The 25,589-nt window shown below is 47.0% G+C and overlaps 1 protein-coding gene across 4 annotated transcripts in view; it reads right to left on the bottom strand.

Annotated features, from left to right (window-relative positions):
• SYTL3 (synaptotagmin like 3) overlaps positions 1 to 25,589 on the bottom strand; it is a 79,483-nt gene that overhangs the window by 27,005 nt on the left and 26,889 nt on the right. For 2 of the 4 annotated variants that reach the window (XM_019749458.3, XM_088795321.1), the window contains 4 exons: positions 10,469 to 10,520; positions 8,985 to 9,054; positions 7,245 to 7,323; positions 3,634 to 3,758 (listed from right to left, as the gene is read on the bottom strand). In XM_019749458.3, coding sequence (XP_019605017.3) covers positions 3,634 to 3,758; positions 7,245 to 7,323; positions 8,985 to 9,054; positions 10,469 to 10,520 — 326 coding nt within the window. Of the gene's footprint in view, positions 1 to 3,633; positions 3,759 to 7,244; positions 7,324 to 8,984; positions 9,055 to 10,468; positions 10,521 to 12,523; positions 12,719 to 25,589 lie in introns of those variants that run through there. The other 2 variants (XM_019749481.3, XM_019749468.3) reach the window with 2 other exon arrangements.

Here is a 25,589-nt window from a genome sequence, read left to right on the forward strand (position 1 = left end):
TAAGAGAAGGAACAGGAACCCCTGCATCTGAGGGTTGGTTGCCTTGTAACATAAACACTTGCTCAGGTATCAGAAAAATACCCAGACTGGGCTTGGCCAATAATACCTGGTCTGAGCAATGTTAAACCCCAGCTAAAGAGCAGACCACCTCTCCTGGGACCGTCGGAAGGATCAACGGACCTTCAGCCTGAGGAGCGAGAGGACCAAGTGCCCTCATGGTTGAAGCCCATCGCTGCCACTTCCTTGTCTCGCTGCTCAGCCCTTGCGGTGTGGCCAGGAGGTGGGGCAGGAGATGTCCCAGGAGTGTCAGGCCCTGGGCGGGCTGTGTCTTCAGACCTCAGGTGCCCATGAGAAAACGTCACACAACACAACAGGGCACAGAATGACGTAAAGTCGTCGTCGCCACCTCTGTCCTCGATGCCTCTCCTCAGAGACAGCCCCTCCTAACAGCTTTTTATGTCTCTTCTTGGTTAAAAGGTGTGTTTTTATGGCCAATATAGGTCAAGCACACATAAGATGTACGGTAAAATCCCACTGGCATGCACATGAAATCTCAAAGGAGAGGTAAGAAAATTCACTTCTTGAAGAACCTGACCCAGCTGCTTAAATGAGGGTCTTTGCAGGAGCATTTTCAGAACACACAGCTCAAACTGAAGTGGCATGGAAGCCATCCTGAGCTGTTTGCTCAGTTGACATCCTGGAGTCACCATGTGGCTTTAAGCAAGTAATCTACTATTTCTGTGCCTCAATGTAGCCACCTGCAAAGTGGGCACCGACATCCCCTACTTCCAAAGGCACTGTGCTGTGAGCCTGACGTTGGCAAGAACACCAGTGTTCAGATGAGACGTGAGTGTGATTTTGGAGAGCTCACCAGCTAAGGCATGTGTAATTGCAGTCTGACAATGTCCTATTTAAAGATTTGCTTTTACGTGTCAACCCAATAATTATTTAGCATTTGTAAATCATACCACGATTGCTGAGCACTTTATAAACACAGGCTAAACTGCTCCTGAAAGCAGCCACATCCTCAGGTAAGGTGGGGAGAGAATGTCTGCAAACAGTGGTAAGCACGTCCCGCCAAGGGCATGGCCAGTAAGTGGGCTCACCAGGACAGTCCCCTACACATGGGGACTCTGTAGCCATAGCCTCCCTGTGCCCCCTCACGTCCACCCCTGACGCCTGGTCCCATCAGACAACCTTACTGGTGCCAGCAGGCTCGTTCCAGGAGCATGTGAAGCAGGGACAGCAAATGCCACAGATGCCACATTATGTCAGCTTCCGAAAGCCAAAAACTAAGCCTGTGGATGCCTGGGATGTCCCATCACGTGGCATATGACGTCAGAAGTGGGAAACATGCAGGCGGGTCTATAAACTTTGCTGGCGCCCCTCCTAGCAGGCATGACAGGTGTGGCCTATGTATGCAGCCGGCCACTTCCTACCACGTTACCCTTTCGGTCATCTCTTTGCCCCAGTGTCCTCATCTTTAATGGGGACAGTACGAGCACAGACCTCACAGGGCTGTGTTAAAGGATTTTAAAAGTTAAACACCTGTCAGGGCTTCACACTGCGAATGGGGCCTGGTGCGTCCTTAACCCTTGGTCAGTGTCAGCATTACAGAGGCTTCGTCTCACCCAGGCGAGGAAGAGAATTATCTGTGCTTCCAGAATGACCTTCCTGAACCCTCTTCTTCAGTGGCCCTCATCTGTCCTCCTTTCGTGGGGCACATAATGAAGAGGTTAAGAATTCAGAATTACCTAGAGTCAGTTCTCTTTCCATCACCATATATTTGACTGACTGGGTGGTAAACACACAATGTGATATATAGAGATGATGTAATACAGAACTGTACACCTGAAATCTATGTAACTTTACTAACAATTGTCACCCCAATAAGCTTTAATTAAAAAAAAAACATGAGTTGAGTATTAAGACACCTGGATTCTGCGCCTGGCTCCACCTTTTATGTGCTATGTGGTGTTAGACAAGTTGGTTAACTTCTTACTAACACTCAGGTTCTAGATCTTTATCATGGGAGTAAGATCTTCCTTGGGACTTTTGTAAGACTTAAATGTGGTAAGTATACTGGGCCTGGGGCACAGTGCTCCCTAAATGCACACTAACCCTCTCCAACCTGATGACGCAGGGACAGCCGTTGGGACGGTGTTTACGAGGAACATGGGAAGCCAATGGGAATGAACCCTTGTTTGCACGTACAGAGTGTCCACGTCCTTCCCAATGGATTTCACACACACTAACCTGCTCCTAAAGTGAGGTCCACGGGCCGGCAGCCTCACCTACGCACCCACGAGCTCCTCAGAAATGCATCTGAGATTCTGTGGCTCACGCCCGACCTCATTCAGAATCTACATTCCAACATTGCCAGTGACTCACGTACACGCTGAAGTTGAGAATCGCTGCTCCAGGGTTCACCCTCCAAACCAAGACTGCCCACCACTTTCTGGTTATGTAATCAGGGGCATGTGATGTAATCTCTCTAAGCCTCAGTTTCCCTAAATGTAACCTAGGGCCAAATGCAAAGCCTATGTCACGGGGTGGTGTGAGGATAAAATGAGATAGTCCAGTAAAGCTTTTAGTGCAGTCTGGTACATAGGAAGAAATGGTGGCAATTTAGATCTTGTATTTAGATAACTTAGCAATTCAGATACTACATTATCTCACGGGATCTTTACAAGAAGCCCATGCCTTTTCAGAACAGGTATTATTATCTTCATTTCACAGGGGGCGTACTGAGACTTGGGAGTTCACAGGACGTGCCCAAGGGGAGCGGATGAAGGCAGGATCTGAAACCCCGAACGTGGGTAAGTCCCAGGAGGTGAGGGAGGCTAAAGTCATCGCTTTGCCTAATGCACAGGCTGTCTGGGGACACCCTGGATGGAGCCCACAGTTGCAGGGAAGGGGCACCTGGCCTCTCCAGCAAACCAGAGCAGTCGTATCGACCCTGTGAACAGCAGCTGGTGGCACCTGCCATAGCCAGGTCACCTCAGCTGAACTAGTACTGGGTTTTCTGATCCTAAAATCAGCTTTGTCTCACGCCCCAGGGCATCCCCTTCAGGTTTGGTTACTCCTGATGAAAAGCCAGAGTAATTCTTTCCCTATAAAGCCTTAATGAGGTGAGATCTCTCTTCTGGTTTAGATACCTAGAGAGAGTGGCCCTCGTAATTGCACATAATCACGCAGCATTTATGTTTTCAGTAGTTTTGATCAGAGACCAGGACAGGTTTTAACCAGAGGTTGTTGGACGTAGGAAGTAGGATCGCTTCTGGAGCCTATAGCAAGGCTATGTGCAGACCCCAGGATTAGCGGGCAGTCTCGTCCCTGAGGGTGAGCCCTTTGTGTTTGGTGCGGCCTTGAAGCCATCAGGGAGCTCTGGTGGACACGTGCAAGCCCCAGGGGCTCAGAATCAGGCTGGAGCCTTTCCCTGAACAGTTCTGAACAGCTCCAAGTTGACCTTGAATTTTGACCTTCATTTGGCCAGCCTCCACAAAGAGCGGGGCTTATAATTATGTTTTTCAGATTGCTTACTGTTTTGCTTATGGAATAAAAGGAAAAATAAATCTCTAGAGAAAATGGGCTAGAAAGCAATCTTGTGGTGGCCTGGTGGCCGGGGCATACCCTGATGGTGACGTTGATGGCAGTGTCAGACTGGCTCCTTCTCTCCGACCGGCTGGCACACAGCCTGGGGCCCGTGCTTAGGAGGTGCTTGTCAGAGGTCATGTCATTCTGGGACTTGGAGAGCTCTAGAAAACAAACACCAGGGATGACAGGTGGGTGCATGCAGCTTTGCCCTGACCTGCGGGAGCCCTCCTTGGCGATTCCCGCAACCACACAAGGGGGGGGGGGGAGCAAGGTCCCATGAGGGCAAGTTAACCGAGGGGCAAGAATAGCATATGCCCAATGCCAAGCTTCGGGGCCTGGAGGAGCATGGATGCACCGGGGAGTCCCCAGACACGGTGCTGGGCGAGGGGCCCACTGTGCCAACACAGGCAGAAGAGCTGGATTCCTAAAAGGTGACTGTGTGGCCACACTTTTGCGGGCAGAGAGCCACCGGCAGAGCAGCTGTTCCTGGGAGATCTTCCAAGCCAAGTTGCTCTGCCTTCCGGCCACACATCAGGACGTACCATTGTCCTAACAGAGAAGACAGCCTACCAAACCAGCTGGCATTTTAGGGGTGCTTTCCAAAGCTTTCAGAACTAAACACCATTTCTCCTGACTCGTGGAGGAGAGATATCCTTATAACTATTTCAGTGAGCAAAGCCTGAAAAGACGACTTTCAATTCTGTTGGTTTTGCAGTATAACCGTGGTCCAGCATAAAGGTGAGGTGAGAAGGAAGGAACCCATACACAGCAGTGAGAAAACCACTTCAAAGATTATGTCATCCTCCAAAAATGTCTGCCTTTTCCCATGAGACCTTTGTCGCTCTCAAACGACAACCCTGAAACTATCTTTAGAGCAGCGCTGTCCAATAGAGACATGGTGTGACATGTGTCATTGCAAATTTTCTACTAGCCACATTTAAAAAATAAGCAGAAGAAAGCAAACTTAATTTTAATACTATATTTCATTCCAAAATATTGCTAAATATATAATTAATATTAAAATTATTACTGACATTTTAAACTTATTTTTTAATGCTACGTTTCCAGAATCTGGTGTGTGTTTTACTCTTAATTCGGGCCAGCCACATTTAACAAGCCACCTGTGGTTGGGGGCTACCATACTGGACAGCATGGCCCCAGAGTATCCCTCAGTCTGGAGATGTTACTATGTGAATCCTTATTCTTTGCTAGTTATTTGATCTCCTGCGTGCACTGCCCCGGGACGTCTGCAGAGCATCTAGAGGAGATCCCGCACACGCCCTCAAAGTCCGGGGGCGTTCACCTTCCCCATCAGGACACGTGGGAGCTTCTCACACTGCTCTCAAGTCTATCCCCCAGAACTTTTGGGGCATATTTCTAGAGCCAGCGGCTGGAAAAGTCCTAGCACACAACAGGCCCTCAAAGCCGACAATGTACATGAACTTTTCCTAGAAGCCAAATCCCAGCACAGGCTTCAAAGGGAAGGAGAGGCCCTAGAAGAGGTTGCCCTCCCTCCCCCGACCCCCGGCCCAGCAATCTGTTTAGCACTCACTCCAAAACCTGTGCATTCATCAGATCCATTTATGTTCACAGACTGGGGTGGGGGTGGGGGAGCCTTCCTAAGCAATTCAGGTTCTAACAAGGCATCAGGCGGGAAGGAAAAGGAACAGAAAGGAGCACAGGAGGGTCCTGAAGCAAGAATCGATGTTATTTCCTCCTCCCTTTCCAAGGGGGTTATGAGGCTAGAATCCCCTAGGAAGGCAGCAATAAAAAAATAAAAAAAAAGGGCTGAAATGACACATTCTTCCCACTGGATTGGCTCTACTGGACATCAGCCACCAGAGGCTGTAATTCAGGGCAGCTTCTGAAACTTCAGGCCAAGGCCCTATCCAGCCATTCCCCAACAGAGCCCCTGCGCCCAGAATGAGACTTTCCTCCTACCCTCTTCTGTAGGAAACAGGCAGCAAAAAGGATCAAGAAGGACACGTGCAAAATAGCTCAAGACCTGAAAAGACAGGAACCAGCCCCACCAGATGCTACGCGTCCCACGGCAGAGACAGGATGCACGGTACGTGTAGCCATGTGCCCAACCCTGGAGAACCAGCAGGAAGCCCCAGGGGAAGGTCTTGGCAGATTGTCGTCCCCAGGGCCCCAAACACTGGGTTTTCTGTCCCTGCCTGTGGGCTGAGGGCTGGGTGTCTTGTGAAGCCCTGGACAGGCAGGAGGGGTCGCAAATTAGGGGGCTTCAGTTGATGTCGGATGGCAGGGATGGGACATTGCTTTGCTCTTTTGCAGTTCTCCGGGGATTCGCTCTAGCTGCCCCCTGGGTCTGTTCTATAACGATGACGTGGTCAGAACCCTCGGGTATTAAACTGGCAAGTCTCAAACGTGTGACTTAGCTATGGGGCATCAGCATACTCAAGTGTACCCATGTGTGGGTCCCAGCGAGTGGAGGAGGCATGAGTGGGACAAGATGAAACATGCATCCTGCCTCCCCAGGGATCTGGCTGAGGGACTGCAAAGTCGTTCACTCTGAGGCGTGATTCCACACCAGCACTGGTGGGAGGGAATCACATAAGCCATGTGAATTTGGGGAGAGGCTGTGTGTGTAGAGAGCTGCAGAGAAGGTCCACATCTGTGTCAGAGAAGAAGAGCCAGCTGCTCAGAATGCAGGCGGCTGCTACAGTCTGTGTCCCAGGCTGATGCACACAGAGGCGGATGTCATCCCAGAGCCCGGCCGGTGACAGGGGTGATTTTCAATCTCCAAGCTCTATTAGCACACAGGCCATGAAATTCGGCTGCTCCCCACTTCTGAAGCAGAGGGGGACAGACTGTTGAAAGACAGTCTGCTTATCTGAAAAACGGCTTTGAATTCAATTGTCTTCATAGGAGAGCTTAGAATGGCTGGTGGGGAATACAGAGGACTAATTATAATCAAATTGTAAGGTTGTCTCAGAGCCCAGGTACAACACTGAGACTGACCACATGCAACTGCAAGAGAAGGGGGTGATGAACGGAAGCCGAGCGGAAGCAGTGAGAGAACGGACACCCAAGACCCTGCTCCTAGTAAGGATCTTCTCCAAATGCCTGGCCTGCTCTGGGCACCCTAGGAGGCCCAAGACGGGGTGGGTTCTTGGACTTTCATTTTAAGAGAAACAGGAAAAAATGTCTGAGCAGAAAGAACATTGAAAGAGACAAGATTTCTAAGCAGTAGTCCAGGGTTCCATGTGCCTACAAGTCACATGATTACTGCTAATTGATGAAAATAAATTTACAGAGGAAAAAAGGAGAACAGGAACGTAAATGACAGATATAGGGTCCCGCCTGGCATGAAAGGTTCTGGTTTTCAACTTACTGGAATCATATCTCTCCATTTTCTGTGTTGGTCTTTGGAATAGGCTAGGATGCCAAGCGCTGGAGTTGGGGGCTGGGGGACGGATCCAGCCTAGTGAACTAAAGAGTGTCTCCTCTTCCCCAGGGACCCAGAGGCCTGCTCTGTGGGTGGTGGCGTCAAGGGCAACGGGCTGTGGCGTTCCCAGTGGCCAGGGACAGAGAGGGGCTCTGTCACAGCCTTGGCCAGTGGGTTTGGCCAGCCCACTGGTGGGAGGAGGGTGATGGGGAGAACACAGGGAGAGGCATACACTTACTTTTCATGTGGGTGGTAACAGACAAAAACAAATTTTCCATAGACTTATTAAATCCTTTAAACTGACGAAGTTCCTGTAACTAAAACAGAGACAGAGGAGAGAGAATGAGAGTTATGTCTGACGGCCTGTGTTTGCCACAGCAGCCTCCAAGCTGCCAACCCCCAAACACCAGCAGATGCGGGCAGGTGTGCGGGCGTATGTGCGTCTGGGCATGGGTGCTGAAGCTGCATGTGCATGTCTGCAGTGGAGAGGGCACTGTCCTCTCAGCGGGCAAAAGTTGTCTTTACTCAGCTTTTCTCCTGAGTTTCAACACCCGCATTAAAGGAAGGAGCTTTATCAAGGGGTTGTTGACAAGGTAACAACTGCCTCTTAGAAATAATGACTGACATTTCATTGGCTCAAAGATGATACACAAGTAAATGACTGCTTCTTTAATCTCCTTCATGTATGACCCCACCCCAACTCCATGCAGAGGGGACGCCAATACGGGCCGAATGCATGTGATACAGGAGCTCACAGTGGCACAAGGTGACCAGCCTGGAGCAAAGGGTTAGTTCCACCTCTCAAAGCAGAAGAGAGAAGAAAAAGGAAGAAAAAACAACAGAAAGAAAATAACTTCCCTCTTCAATCTATCCACCCATCCATCACCCATCCCTCCATCCATCCATCATCCATCCATCCATCCATCATCCATCCATCCATCCATCATCCATCCATCCATCATCTATCCATCCATCATCCATCCATCCATCCACCCATCACCCATCCATCATCCATCCATCCATCCATCATCCATCCATCCATCCATCCACCCATCATCCATCCATCCATCCATCCATCCATCCATCCATCCATCCATCCATCTGTCTATTCATTCAGTAAATGTACCCTGAGCACATTGGTGCTCAAACAGATTTAAAATCTCAAGGAGAAAATAGAGCAGGATTTTGAAGGTCACTCCAGGGTCTCAGTTTAAGTTGAAAAAAGAATGTGTATATTTTCTCTCTCTCACCCGCAGATGTGTATACCCTTCTACAGACAGATATTGTTACCCTCTTTCACTCACAGAATAATAATAATGAAAATAATCAAGACCATGCATTTCCATTGCACTTTCCAAGTACCAGCATCAACATTATTTCGTTAGTTCTCACAACAGCCATGGGAGGCAAGCCAGACAAGTATGATTATTTCTACCTCCCAGGTGGGAACCCAGGTGATTCTCCCAAAATAATACAGCTCACTTCTTTGGACAAAAATGGTCCTGGTCTACTTTACATTTGTGCCTACAAACATTCAGAAGACACACACACACACATTTTCACAGGCAATCCCACTCCCACATACATGTGAATTCACCTATATTACCATTTGGACCCCCAGAGAGCCCCAGACACACTGCTGCCTTATCCAGACCCCCACACTCAAGGGCACAGAGCACAGTTAGGGAAGAGAGGCAATGAAAGAAGCAGAGTACAGAGATGGGGTCGTGGGGTGCAGGCAGAAGATGAGTCAGTTGTTAATGCGGATGGTCCCGGGGCCCCCAAAGCAGGGTGGCAGGCACACGGACACTGGGCAGGGCCCAGCACTGCCCAACCCCCAGTCGGGCCTTCACTCATGACCCGCTCCAGCCACAGCTGGATCTCTTTGCCATGAGGGTCTCGGCCCAACCCCCCAGACCCCGTCTCTTCCTGTCCTTCTTCCCATCCCCTTCCTGGGGAAGCCCACAGAACACATTACCCTGCCAGGGCTGCCGCTGCACCAGCTTTCACTGAGAGGAGGTGGAGTAGGAGGAACCACAGAAATTTTGCTGCCAAGGAAAAATACAAGAAGAGGAAGTGGGTTATGAACTATGCGAGCATTAGTCTTACAAATGTACGAGATTCATCATCATCCTATAATTCAAGTCCTCTACCTTTTTTTTTTTTTTTAATGTCCTCACTTTTTAGCAGAGGGCCCAGCAGCCCTGCTTGGATCTACTGCTGTGTGCAGGGCATTACTGTCTAGCGTCTGAATGTGGGAACCGAGTAGCGTGCAGGCTCGGGTCTGGGCCGTGCACGCTGCCATTGTGCTGAGCCACAGTGGCGGGAGCAGGGCCCCACTGTGCAGCCTGGCTGCTCAGCATTCCAGCCCCACACACGTGCTCCCTGTGGACTTGTGTGTCCTCTCAGTGGAAATCACACCAGCATAAGTTCCAAAGATGCCGTGGATGTAAATTCAACCATGAGAGAAATTAGAAGCTTGTGCTAAAAGAAGTGATGAAAAAAAATGGGAGAGTCAAAAATGACGAAGTCCCAAGATTGGAGAAAATCTCATCATGGCCCCCCAAAAATAGTGGCTAGTGGGGAGCTTTCAGTAATATTTTAATAAATTCAGTGCAATCAGGTGTGTGCATTATTGCCAGCGCCAAGACTGCTAGGTGTTCAGAATTTTGTGTGAAGATGTTAACATCACACAGGCCATTCTTCAAATCCGCCAACATTTATTCCACAACTGTCATATGAGTGAATCATAAAAGCAAAGGCTGGATTTAGAATTTCATTTAACATGCCATCAAAAATAATATTTTGGGGGGTGGCCGGATGGCTCAGTTGGTTAGAGTGCGAACTCTGAACAACAGGGTTGCTGGTTAGATTCTCGCATGGGCCATTGTGAGCTGCACCCTCCACAATTAGATTGAAGACAACGAGCTGCCTCTGAGCTTCTGGAGGGGCAGCCGGATGGCTCAGTTGGTTAGAATGTGAGCTCTTAACAACAAGGTTACCAGTTCAATTCCCACATGGGATGGTGGGCTGCGCCCCCTGCAACTAAAGAATGAAAATGGTGACTGGACTTGGAGCTGAGCTGCACCCTCCACAACTAGATTGAAGGACAACGACTTGGAGCTGATGGGCCCTGGAGAAACATAATGTCCCCCAATATTCCCCAATAAAATTTAATAAAAAAATATTTTGTTTCTTTATGACATTTCAGGAGAATTTAAGTAACAAACCAAAATGTTTAGTGAGAAAATACTACGCTAACTCCTAGAAGGCTTTTCATAAGAGTCTGGAAACATCTCTGTTTGAATATTTTCCAGGTACTTTATCATTAGGAAAAAAAAAAGTCACATTCCAAAGGAGTGACCTCTGAAAGTCAGGCAGGAAGGAGATGGAAAACTTCTTTCAGCAGGTCCATTGTGTTCCGGGAGGGCCCAGGACAGCCTGCCCTTCTACAACACTCACCTCAATTTTTGATAAGATTGCAAAAGCTTTGCTCCAGCTGTGTCATGTTTGCCTGGAAGAGATATCAATAAAGGTCATTAGTAGTAAGAATATGATGCAAATACAGGAAGTAATAAATTAAAGTGATTATTTTTCTAATATCACTTCTTGCGATTAAAATGGAAGAGACAATTTGGGGGTGATAGAAATGTGCTACAACCAGATTGTGATGACAGTTCCATAACTGTATATTTACTAAAAATCATTAAATTATACACTTAAAACAGGTGAATTTTATGCTACATAAATTATATTCCATGAAAGCTGTTGCCACACACACACACACACACACACACACACACACACACAGTAAGAGACCATAATTGCCGGGAATGATTGCATTTATTAAAAGTTGAGGTTGGATTAAATTTTTTTTTTCTTTTTTTTTTTTTTTTAAATTAAATTTATTGCGGTGACAATTGTCGGATTAAATTTTCTAAATTGGGAAACTTTGAAAAATAGTTCAGGCTTCCAAGCTTCCATTTGTTCTTTGGAAACATTTCATAATTGAATGACTATATTCCTTTAAATATTCCTTGTTATGAAGATTAAATTAATCTTTTAAAAAAATGTAATCCACTTATTTCTAGCTATAGAGGTTAATAATTTCCTAAATAGGACTGCATCTGATATAGTACTCTTTTTGTTTCAAGGAAAGGGGATTTATGATGTATTAAGACCCCCAAAATAGAACTTTATGCGTTCAAATTTCTGCGAACACAATGTTTCCTGGCCCAATGCATAGGGAGAGGTCAGGCCACCCAGCCTGGAGGCCAGAGAGCAGAGTCTCCTGCTCAGGGACCTTCCCCAGAGGGCTCCCCGGAGCCCAACACCGAGCCACCAGGCCTGCCATCCTAGGAAGTCTGTCTAGCGCCTGACTTGTGCGTTCCGACGGTTTACATCCATTCCAAAGAAAGACTTACATATTTGCATCATCTTCATAAGACCTGAGGAAGGGCAGGGATAGTAAGGAAATCAGGATGGGCAGGGAGTCCTTTGGGAGTCGGCAGACAGCGTCGCATATCAAGGCCCAAACCGAAGCCTGGAGACAGCTGAGGGACACAGCTGACTCTGAACTGCACGGCCCCAGGCCAGGGTCCGCACCTCTGGTGGCCAGCAGGGGAGGCACGGGCCCTGAAATCACCTCTCTGAATCAGTCCACCTGCCCGTGCATATATTTCTGCGGTTCATGATGGTGTCCACCAGATTCTAAAAGGAGTCTGTGCTCCCCCTCCCCCATGAAGAAATACTCCCTAAATCAGAACGAAAAGGCTGAGCACTAAACTAGCAGAACCAGCTTGTAATGGTGAATCCCACGTGTGCAGGAGCCACCGGAAAGAAAAGACCAAGGCCAGAAGCAAAAACATAGTCGTCCTAACTGCATCATGCTGGTTGTGAAAGCAGAGAGAAACATGAGAAGGAGAAAGGAACAAAGATAGCCACACTGTTTATCCAGCCTGTCCTGGGCGAGGCTGGAGGACCCAGGCACAGCGAATCCTGAGGCCCCCGTGGTTGGGCTGTGTCACAGCTCACAGTGGCCGCTGGGCCCTCCTGCTGCCCCTGCCTGCTCCAGCCCTCACCATCTTGACCCTGATTGTTGTGACAGCGTCTCAGAGGCACAGCCAGAGAGTTACAGCAGATGCACTGCCTGAAGCCCTTCAGCGACTCCCTATGCCTGCTAATGTCCAAACCCCAAATCGCATTTGTGGGTCCCCACACCTCACCTGGGCTCACCTCTCCCCCAGGCCCCACACCCCACCTGGGCTTACCTCTCCCCCTGGGTTCCCCACACCCCACCTGGGCTTACCTCTCCCCCAGGCCCCACACCCACCTGGGCTCACCTCTCCCCCTGGCCCCACACCCACCTGGGCTCACCTCTCCCCCAGGCCCCACACCCACCTGGGCTCACCTCTCCCCCAGGCCCCACACCCACCTGGGCTCACCTCTCCCCCAGGCCCCACACCCCACCTGGGCTTACCTCTCCCCCTGGGTTCCCCACACCCCATCTGGGCTCACCTGTCAGACTTGCTTTCCCATGGCCTGCAGGCCTTGTCCTTTCTGTTCCAGCAACACTGAATAGCTTCTCATTACTCTACTTACCCTGGGCCTTGTCTTCTTACTCCCACTTACCCCTCACTTCATCTTACGCTAATTGCCCAAGCATTCCTACCTCAGGCCCACATCTCCATCCTGAACCTCAGCTTAGTGCCCCTCTGCCGAATTTCTAAAAACCCCTCCAGAAGTCCAGGGGAAGACCTGGCCCTCCACACGGTCCCGCAAGTGGCTCTGTGCTGCCCCCTGCTGGCTGTGGCAACATTGGGCCTGGCTGCCTGCTCTGTGGGGTGTGTGCACCCGTTCTGTAAAGGTCAAACAGTAAAACGTGTGAGGCTCTGCGCCCCGCAGGGTCTCTGTCCCAAACACTCTGCTCTGCCCTTGTGGCAGCAGCCACAGACAACCTTTCTTTTTTTGTTTCTTTTTAAAGAGGGCGCAGCTCACAGTGGACCATGCAGGGATTGAACCAGCAACCTTGGTGTTACTAGCACCACGCTCCAACCAACTGGGTTAACCCACCACCCCCACAGACAATATTAAAGACTGGGTGTGTCTGTGTTCCCATAAAACTTGATGGACACTGAAATTTGAATTTCATATACTTTTTATGTGTCACAAATATTATTCTTTTGACTTTTTGATCATTTAAAAATGTAAAATCCGGGTGGACGGGTGGCTCAGTTGGTTAGAGTGCAGGCTCTGGGCAATGGGGCTGCGGGTTCAATTCCCACATGGCCAGCGAGCTGTGCCCTCTGCAACTAGAATGAAGTCCATGAGCTGCCGCTCAGCTCCCGGGTGGCCAGATGCAGATGGTTGGAGCGCGTCCTCTCAACCACAAGGTTGCCATCCTGCAAGGGATGGTGGGCTGTGCCTCCTACAACTAACAACGGCAACTGGACCTGGAGCTGAGCTGTGCCCTCCACAACTAAGATTGAAAGAACAACAAAACTTGACTTGGAAAAGTCCCGGAAGTACACACCGTTCCCCGATAAAGTCCTGTTCCCCTTCCCCAATAAAATCTTAAAACAAACAAACAAACAAACAAACAAACAAACAAAAAACCCCATAAAATCCATCCTTAGCTCTCAGAATTTACAAAAACAAGCAGAAAGACAGGTTTGGCCCATGGGTCAGCGATTGCCCTGCGTCCCTGCTACTCCAGGTGTGGGCGGTGGCTCCCAGCTGGCACCAGTGGGGAGCTTGTCAGCAATGCAGAGCCCCAGACCCAGCGCAGCCCTTCAGAACCTCTCACTGAAGTTTCAGAAACTCTGCCCTGTGCTTCTGTCCGATTGGCCGTTTATGTTCATTTTACTTCTTCTATTCTTCTGTTGTTTCTTACCAGAGGCTTCCTCAAAAAGCACTAAATATTTACTTTTTAACATTAAAAGAAAAAAATGCATGCAACTCCTGGGAGGAAATGCTCATAGAAGGATGCTCCTCAAGGTCTCCATAGAGGCGGGTTGCTTGGAAGGGGCCCTGCTGTCCTGCTCGGTGGCTGCCTCATTAGGAAAGTGGCTTTACTGGGGAGCAGCTGTGTGGGGGCCTTGGTAAGAAAAAGAGGGTTCCAGGCTGCATTCAGGAAGGCACAGCTGACATTTATTAGCTGCCGACCGTATTAGGTCATCACTAGATGTCATCCCAATTTTAGAAATGAAAACCAAGGTTCAGGGATATTGTGTAATGGACCCAAAGTCACAAAGCTGACAAAGCTGGCTTTTGCACCACCACTTGCCTACAAAGCTGGGCACAAATAAGGTGGGGTGGGACGGAGCGGATGACAAAAGCAACATAATAATGGTTGGGTGACCGATATGTGGGCTTAATATTCTCTCTACTTTTGCTCCTGTGTGAAAATTTTCATAATAAAAAGCATGGGTGGTGGTGGTGGTGGTGGTGGAGGAAAACAACCTTATATAGACGAATGACCAATTTGCCTGAAAATTCTGTAAGACTTCCTCATTTTATGTTTTCATGCTTGTCATACATATTTAAATCTCCCAGAAACAAGACATGTGCTCCTGTGTTAGAGGCATCCTGTCTTCAGTGTGCGGCCCCTGGGAAAGAGGGGCCCAGCAGCACCCACCATAGCCCTGCTGGGCTCAGCTCTCTGCCCTTCTCTCCTAGCCCCCCACCCCTCTCCCAGCTCCAGAGCGCACACAGGTCCTGTCACTCCTTTGCTTGTGACTCACTGCCCATGTGGATACAACTGAAATGTGCTCTACCAGCATCCAAGGCTGCTATGAGCTGAGTTGTCCTGACCTCTGGAACCTGCGAAAGTGACCTTATTTGCAGATAGAGTCTTTGCAGATCAAGATAAAAGGAGGTCATCAGTGTGGGTCCTAATCCACTATGACTGGTGTCCTTATAAAAACGGAAATTTGGGACACTCAGGCAGACACATACAAAAGGAGGACGATGTGAAGACGGCATCAGACAGCTGAGGCAGAGACGGGAGTGACGTGGGTACAGCAAAGGCTGCCGAGAACCCACAGAAGCTTGAAGAGGCAGGGAAAGAGTCCCCTAGGGCCGGCAGAGGACACGTGGTCCCTGCCACGCGGACTTCAGTCTCCAGAACTGGGAGACAACACATCTCTGCGCCCAGTTTGCAGTCCAAGGAAAATACTACAGAGGACCTTTGCAGCTTCTGTCCCTACCTACCTCTCCGGCATCACTTTTGCCACCCCAGCCCCTTCACAGGTCCTGGTCAAGCCGGACTTCGCACACGCCCCACACCCTCTACTTCTCCCACGCCCCTTCTAGTGGTTTATTCTCTGGGATTCTGCACCTGCCCTCCCCAGGCTGGTCTCTTCGTGGAGGCCATGCACACTTCATTAAAATTCGTCTGACGGCACTGTAACCATTTGGATATACGAGCAGGTCTGCCTCCCCCACTACATGGTGAACATTTGAGGACACGAGCCTCAGCTAGGCATCTCGGTCTTCCGGGCACCTAGCAGAGGGCTTGCCGTGCACAGACGGTGGTTGTAAATATAATAGCAACCAGCACTGTTTTAGCAATAACAATAAGCATTCCCTCATTTGAGCGGCACAACCAAATGTACATGAAAACAAGGGCACCGTTCTTTCACAACTTAGCTTACATATAGTTTCATCCATTCATCCGCATTAATTGAGTGTAATTCACAGGAACTTTGCAGAGATAAGCATACAGGGGACACAACCTCTGCTCATTAGCAGGAGCTTATGGTGCTGTAAGGAGCCATATAAACTCCACAAGGAGCTGTGGTTTGCAGATCAAAAACCAGTCCTGCAACGGGGGAGATGTTTCTGTGGCAAGTCGTTATTCATCTATGTACCCATCGCTCGAACTAAAAGAAATAGGGACAAGGCAACTGATGTCGGATACTCCTACCTACGCCTACACGATGGGTGCCCCTCTCCAGCTGGGTTCCGTTGTGACGCTGGTCAAGCACACTAAGTGTCAGCCTCCCACTGCTCTGATAGCAGCTCCTGCAGTAGGCGCCCTGCTCTGCTGCCCCTACCCTTCTCTCTGGGTGACATGGTTCATGGGAAAGAGGGCAGAGGACGGACGCCCTGGAATGCCCCAGTGCAGCTCAGTCAGCCAGCCAAACCCTGTTCTCATGGTGGCCGAGGGGCCTCACGCCCTGAACTGTGTGGGTTGGTCTTCTTCCAAGACATGACCACTAACTCCCCCTCTTACACTGTCAGGCCCCACAGCAGCCCTTCATGAAGGAAAGTCATGCGCACCCAGACAGCAGTGGAGCTAACAGATAAGGCCATCGAGCTGAAGGGCGGCCAGCTTACAGCCACGTCTCTGCTGCTGCCCATAGACCGGGGGCAGCATCCTATGTAGGAAAGCATATCCTGGAGCTCCAGGTGACCCAGAGCGAAGCACAGCAGGGCTACCTGCAGGGAGCCTCCCTGGGAACTGTGCAGTATGTTCCTCCCTCAAGATCATTTATGTCCACCCTTAGGGGTTGGTCATAATATATGGCTTTTGGTAGAACAGCACACTTTGTTGCATCTGCCAGAAAAATTATCACAATAAACACACAAATCTAGGATGTGCATGACATGAACAGTCCCCTCTTAGATGTGGCTCCCTTTGTGCAGTGCCCAACCTGCACAACTGTATGTGACAGTCCTGACAGTTGGCCCACACTGGAGCTTAAGTATCCTCCAAATGCTGAAAGAAAGGTGAATACCACCAGGGGCTATTAGAAAATTACAGTATATTTTAGGACAATAAAGTTTTAAACCAATTTTTGGCTTACATATGCAAAATGGAAAAAATTTGACCTAAAAATCCCTTGTCATGTAAAGAATCATCATTTCCTCTCATAAATGGTTTCAGAGCTGGATTCCAGAGGCTTGTTGGGTGTATTTTAATTCTTTATAGAAGTTTGGAGCTTAGATAACACTGGGGCCAAGACACTACACCAGGATGAAAGAAGATAAAATACATGAGTATGAATCAGCAATTAACGCTTTCCAGGAGAACAAAAATTAACAATAAATTTACGATCCTGTTGGCAAGAAGTATCTCCCATCCTGCCACTAGACATTACTCTTCTGCTTAGCTGCATGAGAGAAAATAATTTTTCCCTTAATTAAGTTCCCTCTACTCTATCAGCAGAAATTCTGGACAGCTTCATGTGAATAACAACCACTAAGACCTGAGCAGTAACTCTTCCACAAAGATATACTTCAGGTTGACAGTAACTGGTCCAGGTGTGTTGAGTACCAGGGACAAAAAGGTATAAACTGCTTTTCAGCATCCTTTGATTTTCTCTAAAAATTGAATGTGGGTTTTAGGAGTTTTCTAGCCTAAAGATTCTGGATATTAATCCTTTATCAGATGTGTGACTTGCAAATAGTTTCTCCCATTCCATGGGTTGCCATTTTACTCTGTTGAAAGTGTCCTTTGATACATAAAAGTTTTTCCAATTTGTCTATTTTTTCTTTTGTGGCATATCCAAGAAATCATTATCAAAGTCAGTGTCCTCTTTCCCCCTATGTTTTCTTCTAAGAGTGTTATCGTTTTAGGTCTTTGATCCGTTTTGAGTCAATTTTGTTTATGGTGGTAGGTAAGGGTTCAACTTCATGTTTTTACTTGTGGATATGCAGATTTTTGCAGCACTATTTATGAAAAGATTACCATTTCCCCATTGAATGATATGGGCACCCGTGTCAAAAATCATTAGACCATATATGCAAGAGTCTTTTTCTGGGCTCTCCATACTATCCTATTGGTCTATGTCTGTCTTTTTGTCAGTGCCACACTAGTTGGATTACTATAGCTCTGCAATGAGCTTTGAAATTAAGAAGTGTGGGTACTCCAGGTTTGTTCTTCTTTTTCAAGAAACAAACAAAACACCCAATTCAAAAATGGGCAAAGGACTCAAATAGACATTTCACCAAAGGAGATATACAAATGACCAATAAATCAATGAAAAAATGTTTGACATCACTAATCATTAGAGAAATGCAAACCAACACCACAGTGATTCAGCCACTATAAAAAACAGTATGAAGGTTTCTCAAAAAATTAAAAATAGAGCTACTATATGATCCAGCAATGTCACATCTGGGAAAATATCCGGAGATGAAATCAGGATCTCGAAGATGTATCTGCACTCCCACGTTTACTGCAGCACTATTCACAAACCACCTAAGTGACCATCGACAGATGAATGGATCAAGAAAATGTTATATATACCGTGTTTCCCCGAAAATAAGACCTAGCTGGACAATCAGCTCTAATGCGTCTTTTGGAGCAAAAATTAATATAAGACCAGGTATTATATTATATTATACCTGGGTATATGTATATGTATGTGTGTGTGTGTGTGTGTATATATATATATATATATACACATACATACTGTGGAATATTACTCAGCCATAAAAAGGAAATCCTGCCATTTGCAATAACATGGATGGAACTTGAAGGCATTATGTCAAGTGAAATAAATCAGACAGAGAAAGACAAATACTATATGATATCACTTATACGTGGACTCTAAAAACACTGAACTTATAGAAGTAGTGAGTGGAATGGTGGTTGCCACGGACTGAGGGGTGGGGGGAAATGGGGAATGCTTGTCAAAGGGTACAAACTTTCAGTAGTAAGATGAATAAATTCTGGGAATCTAATATAGAGCCACCATGGTGACAACAGGTAACAATACTGTATTGCATACTTGCAAGTTGCTATGAGAGTAGAGCAGTAATGTTCTCACCATAACAACAACAAAATAGGAATTATGTGAGGTGAAGGAGGTGTTAACGAACCTTACTATGGTAAACATTTTCATTAAAAAAAAGAATAAATGTCAGGCTTGTCAGACACACACATGCTGATTGAATGACTGAAAACAAAAGAAGACAAAAACCATAATGAGATACCATTTCACACCCATTAGGAGGGCTATCATAAGAAACAAAACAAAACCAAAAACAAATATTAGCATGAATGTGTAAAAGTTGGAACCCTTGTGCACTGCTAGTTGGGAACATGAAATGGGGCAGCCACTACAGAAAAACTGTATGCCAGTTCCTTAAAAAATTAAGCATAGAATTACCTACCATTTGAGGGCTGGCCCGGTGGCTCAGGCGGTTGGAGCTCCGTGCCCCTAACGCCCAAGGCTGCCGGTTTGATTCCCACATGGGCCAGTGCCAGATGGCTCAGTTGGAGGGATTGCGGGCTCTCAACCACAAGGTTGCCGGTTCGACTCCTCGACTCCCACAAGGGATGGTGGGTTGCGCCCCCCACAACTAAGATTGAACACGGCACCTTGAGCTGAGCTGCCGCTGAGCTTCCAGATGGCTCAGTTGGTTGGAGCGTGGGCTCTCAACCACAAGGTTGCCGGTTCGACTCCTGCAAGGAATGGTGGGCTGTGCCCCCTGCAACTAGAAAACAGCAACTGGACCTGGAGCTGAAAGGACAACAACTTGACTTGGAAAAGTCCTGGAGTACTCTGTTCCCCAATAAAGTCCTGTTCCCCTTCCCCAATTAAAAAAATCTTTAAAAAAAAAAGAATTACCATTTGAGCCAGCAATTCTATTTCTGGGTATAAACACAAAAGAACTGAAAGCAAGGAGTTGAACAGCTATTTGTACATCACTGTTCATAGCAGCATTATTTGCAATAGCCAAAAGGTCCAAACAACACAAGTGTCTATTAATGGATGAATGGATAAACAAATATGGTGTATACATACAATGGGATATCAGTCAGTCCTACAAAGGAATGAAATTCTGATACACGCTAGAACATGGATGAACCCTGAAGGTAAGTAAAATAAGAAAGATACAATATGATTTCACTTATATGAGGTATCTAGACTAATCACTTTCACAGAGACAAAAAGCAGGATGGCTGCCAGAGGCTGGGGGAACAGGTAATGAGCAGTTATTGTTTAATGGAGACAGAGTTTCAGTTTGGGAAGAAGAAAAAGGTCTGGAGATGGATGGTGGTGATGGTTGCAGAATAACATGAATGCACTGACAGCTACTAAACTGTACACTTAAAAATGGTTAAAATGGTAAATGTATATTATGTGTATTTTACAACACAAAAAATGAATGAGGAGTTCTTAAATTCAAAACGATTTATTTGATTTAAATATATATGTGCCTCGTCTTTTAAAAAATGTATTCGTGTATAAAGAGATAGTTTAACATCCAATTGTCAAGGTAATTCCCTGGAAACTACCCTAATCAGTAATTTGGTCTAAATATATAAACACATGAATTCTTCATTCAGAAAACCTATTTCACCTTGGTTTCCCACTCTGTTCATTTAAATAGAAAAAACGATGATGGTCATCAAAAAGTTGCTACATTTTATCAGCTGATAATCTAGAGCAAAGGGGGCAAACTTTTTCCTGTAAAGGGTTAGGTAGAGAATTTCAGGCTTTGCCAGCCATACAATCCCTGTTTGCAACTACTCAATCATTGTATTGCCAAAGTGGTCACAGACGAAAAGGGGTGAGCACACTGTGTTCTAATAGAACTTTACTTACAAAAGCACGTGGTGGGCCAGATTTGGCCTGAGTGCAATAGTTTGCTGACCTCCAATAGAGCAGGGAGTATTAAGTAAAATAAAATATTGACTAGCCTAATAACTAGCCCACTTAATCATGGATCCCCCTCCAGGCTAAAAGCAACAAGCAAGTGGGTAATGAGGTGGTCATACCGTAACACTTCAGGACCAAAGATGTAGGTTGTCTAAGATGGCCTCATCATCAAGTGGGGGTAACCAGGGCACAGAGGCCTGTGGGAGAGGTAGAGACAGATATAGTAGGAACGCTAGGAATCAGAAAGGCTCGGGGACTCGCCAAGTTCCTGGTGAGACATTTGTGAATATACATATAGAACTGATGCATTTAAACTGCCTTGGGCAAGCTAAGCAATGCAAGTTTGAGTTGCTACTATGTACAAAGCCAAAAGCATCATGAAATCAAAGGTGACTAGAAAAAAGAACCTGCGTCCAACAGATTATTACCTGGAGAACAAAAGGTTTGAAGGTCGAAGTCTCACTCCACAACATAATCATAAAACCTGACTTCACAGTCTCTGAGCAGTTTAAATGGACCGGTCTGCATATCTGTCCGGGACATGACAAGCAATCCAGCCAGCTGGGACAGTCACCTCTAGGGCACACACTCCCTTTTGTAGGCTGGTGCTCATTTTGTCTTTCTTCTTAAGGAGAGTAGTAAGAAGAAAATATTCAACATTTTCTTTTTTTATTTTCCCGCCTTCTTCCGCCTCCCTCCCCCCCCCCACCCCAGGCAGTCGGTCACCGGTCGTCTGTTGGCCGCTCACAGCAGCTCACGGCAGCCTGAATGCCGGCCACTCACGCTGGCCACCGGCACATGGCTAATGGCAGCACACGGTAACCCACGGCAGCACACAGCAGCCCACAGCAGCCCATGGTCGCCGGCAGCCACTCACGCCGACCCTCAGCTGCTCAGGGCAGCCCAGTTCCAGGTAAAGCTGTTGTTCACAATCTTAGCTGTAGAGGGCACAGCTCACTGGCCCATGTGGGAATCGAATGGGCGACCTTGGCGTTAGGAGCACCGCGCTCCATCCACCTGAGCCACTGGGCCGGGCCCCAACATTTTCTTTAAAATAAGACAAAAACACATACAAAACTTTATGTCTGGGAAACAGACATGCTTTCATAAAGAAACCCTCTCCCGAAAGTAAACACACGAACGAGGCACTCGGTTTGTAACTCACAGAAAGGTTTACTAAACCATCCCTGTAGAGTCATCTGTTGAATTCCAGGGGTGGGAGGTCTTTACTGAGCCATCAAGTAGACAGGAAATAAAGGCAGGGCCTGGAGACAGAGTCACTACTATTTACTTGTAGCTACTTCTCTTAATTCATGGCCCTGAATGATTCAAGCCCATACAGCCGTCGGATGCTGTCCCGATGGCCCTGTGATCAGATGGACTGTATCCTAGCTGCCCGTGTAGAATAAAACTCTGCAGTCACTTGAAGACTAAATAACATTTACTACTGGGAGGAGGCAATAAACATTATTTTCCTTCATAATTATTAGACACAGTATCATCCTGGTTAATTATATAATCGATCACTGAGACCATTATCAGAGGCTATGCTAAAGTACAGCCTTCTTAAATTATTTTACTTCCCCAATTACTAACAATAAAGTGAAAGTCACAGTAGATTGTTTACATATTACATTCAACCATTTTTAACTTGAAGAAGTATTAGTATTAAAAATAGAAACACTGTCATCTTTTTGCTGTTAAGCTCAAATACATCAAGCAATAAAATGTGGTTGTAATAAAATATGTGCATTTACAGCAAGGAGCCAGAAGAGGGCACTATCTTCATATGCTTAGCAGATACCGAAAGAATCCTAAAGGTGGGTTTTTCAGTTTGTTTTCTAGTTCCCAGTGATTTAGAAAATGTCCATTGTAATTTTTTTATTAACTTTGCTACTTTACCAGTGGCTCCAAAATTTCAAATGCATAAAAAGAATGACTTGGGGACTTGCTAAATATACACTCACGGGTCCCACCTGGTCCCACTGAGTCAGGAATATTGAATTTAAAATAGCTCTCAGCTGATCCTGGAGCAGAGGTCCCGAAGCCACAGTAAGAGCCCTCTGTGTGGGGATTGCCCAATGCATGGGGTGGGGGTGAGAGTGTGTTGGGGGAGGGCCAGGAGGTGACAGTGGCAGAATGGCCAGGGAGCTGCCTAAAGAACAGGAATGATACTAAAATGTTAACGATAGATTAACTTTCTCAGGGTGAAGTCACAGTATTTTTAACGTTACTTGTTATGCTTGTCTTCATTTCTCAGTTTTTAAAATGAATATATATTATTTTTATGTTCAGAACAGCCACAAATGTAATTTGAATGACGTTTGAAGGACTAAATGGGGCCAGAGTGTGGTAAGAGGGCAACTCGCATGGCCTGTCAGGTGGTGCCAATGAGCACACCCTTCCTGAGGGTAATTTGTCACACATGTGAAGCCTTTCAAGTGTTCGCACATTTGGCCAGTTGCTCTTCTAAGAAGCTATCTGAAGGAAACAAACCGAGATGCCAAGATACCGGTACAGGACGTTCCTCACAGAGTTTTCTGTCATATGAAAATTTGAATGATACACTCACTGACAAGAGGGAACCTGTTGAATAAATGGTAGCACATCCATCTGAGGTACTTTATGCAGTTGCCGATACATGCTGGAAGAAGTCTTAATAGCGTAGGGAAGTTTATGCTAAATGAATTTTAAAAGCAAGACAGAAACCTATATATAGTCTGATCACAGATATAATCGATGATTCCTACCTCCTGTTAGTCACACCTGTGCGGTCCCCTCCCACCCTTCGTAGAGCTGGTGGGTGTGACCATAGGATGTAGCAGAAATGACAGGGTGTGACTTCTGAAGCCAGGTCATAAAAGATATTGATGGAGAGAGAAAGTAGAGCCCCTGAGAATGCAGATCTGCAGCCCCAGGCGAGCCTTCAGCTGAAGACAGCAACCATATGAAATAATAATGTGAATTGTTTTAAGCCGCTAAGTTTTGGAGGAATTTGCGATCCAGTAATAGATAACTAATAGCACAGAAAGAAGCACAGATGTGAGCTGTCTCCTACCCTTTCGTGGCTTGAACCACCATCTTGTTTTTCTAGCCTCCACTAAGAGCCTTGTTCACACCATCGCAACAAAACCCTGAGATAATATGCAGATTCACAACCTTTCTTGCACATGCAGAGAGCGGAGGTTGCAGCTGGCTCCCCATTAGGGCCTCTGGGTGGGGGTGCTGGGGGGAGACCGGAGTCAGGAGGAGAGGGAGGGGTTGGCTTCTTCTTGCTGGCCTGTGTTCCTGTCACCATCCACTCAGCACTGGCCCTGCCTGGGTGGCGTCTGCTCCCTGCAGTTACCACCTCTGTGTTCCCTCAGGGTTCCCTTTTCCTCCTTCCAGGCCTCCAAAGAAAATTAATTTCTCTTTGTTCAGATCACCACCTGGTTTCCTAACTGGCCCTCAACTGATACAACACACAAATTCGATTCAGCTCAATTATTGTGCCAGGTTCTCTTGAGGGGCACAGACGTAAGGAAGACAGAGCTCCCGCTAAGGTCCGGATCACCCTTCCCCCATCTGACCTTGACTGCCTTTCCCGACTGTCTCCTACCTACCCCCACCCCACCTGTGTGTGGCCCCAGCACAGCACTCTCTGTTCACGCTCTGTGAGCCCAACTCGACTGAAATCGGACACTAAGCAAATGACACACCTAGCATTTGAGGGAGCACTGTAGAGGGGGAAGGATTTGGCTTTTGGTTGTTGGTTTGTTTTGCCCCCCAAAAGAATGATTTATGCTTAGGCTGTCTTTCACTACTCTGGTGGGTTCTCTGCTTACTGATGGTTTCATTCTTGTAGAAAGTCACTGGACAAGAAAGAGAAAGTCAGGAGGTCAGTCTCATTTCTTTCCTGCTCCGCTTCTTACCTCAGGTGAGCCACCTTTGGAAAGGAAGCGAGCTGAAGAGATGGCAGGATGATAACGTGTATGCGCGCAGGCACACACACGGGAGCACACACACGGGAGCACACACACAGGAGCACACACACGGGAGCACACACACGGGAGCACACACACGGGAGCACACACACGGGAGCACACACACGGGAGCACACACACATATCCTGGCGTGCATATTAAGTTACCTAACTGATAAAAGGATACGAAAACTTCCAAAAATGTAATTAAAAAAAACTCCAGGTAATGTCTTCACGGTGCTGGTACTGAGAAATAACAGGAATTTCATTCCTGCAGTCTTATTGCTTATGAGCTAGAAGTGAGTGGGAAAAAAAATGCGAATCTATCTACCACCTGAAGATGGTAGCGTCCCCTCCAGCAAAAAAACTGTTTTAAAAGAAACAAAACAAAGCAACAAAACTTAGAGAAAGACCCCAAGTTGCCATTGCTCTGCCCAGACTATGCACTAGATGGAGCCAACAGCAAAAACTGATACTTGGAGGATGGAAAAACCTTGGCTATGCCAACGGTTTGCGGCATGCTCCATAAGGACTCAGTACATACACAAACATGCAATATATCTGGGATATTAAACTTTCCTGAACGGACAGTATTTAGGGAAAAAAGTGTTCACAAGGCTGGTGGGGGGCAGGAGAGAGGGCAGGCAGGAAAAGGGGTTGAGAAACCCTCATCTAATGAAATCACACACACACACACACACACACTTGCTGCATTCTTTTTGCTCAAGCGCTCCCATTAGCGGTATCTTTTCCTCTAGATTTATAATAAATGCAGCAGAAACATTGCTTTTTCTTGAGCAAGAAGAGTCAGGAATAGAATGTAGGTGAGAATTTAATCCACTGAATACAAATCTTGCTTACCAGTGTCTTTCATAAAAGCTGAGCGCTAACGCTTAAGCCAATCTTCCTTTGTTTGCCAACACATTTTTGGTTGATGCTAAATAGCTTATATCTCTACCTCAAACTGTCACTCTTTCCAAGGGAAAAAAAGTGTTTTGAGCCACCT

The sequence above is a fragment of the Rhinolophus sinicus genome, chromosome 2 (assembly GCF_057876585.1).
Source record: "Rhinolophus sinicus isolate RSI-liver-muscle chromosome 2, RSI-T2T, whole genome shotgun sequence".
Taxonomy (NCBI): Eukaryota; Metazoa; Chordata; class Mammalia; order Chiroptera; family Rhinolophidae; genus Rhinolophus; species Rhinolophus sinicus.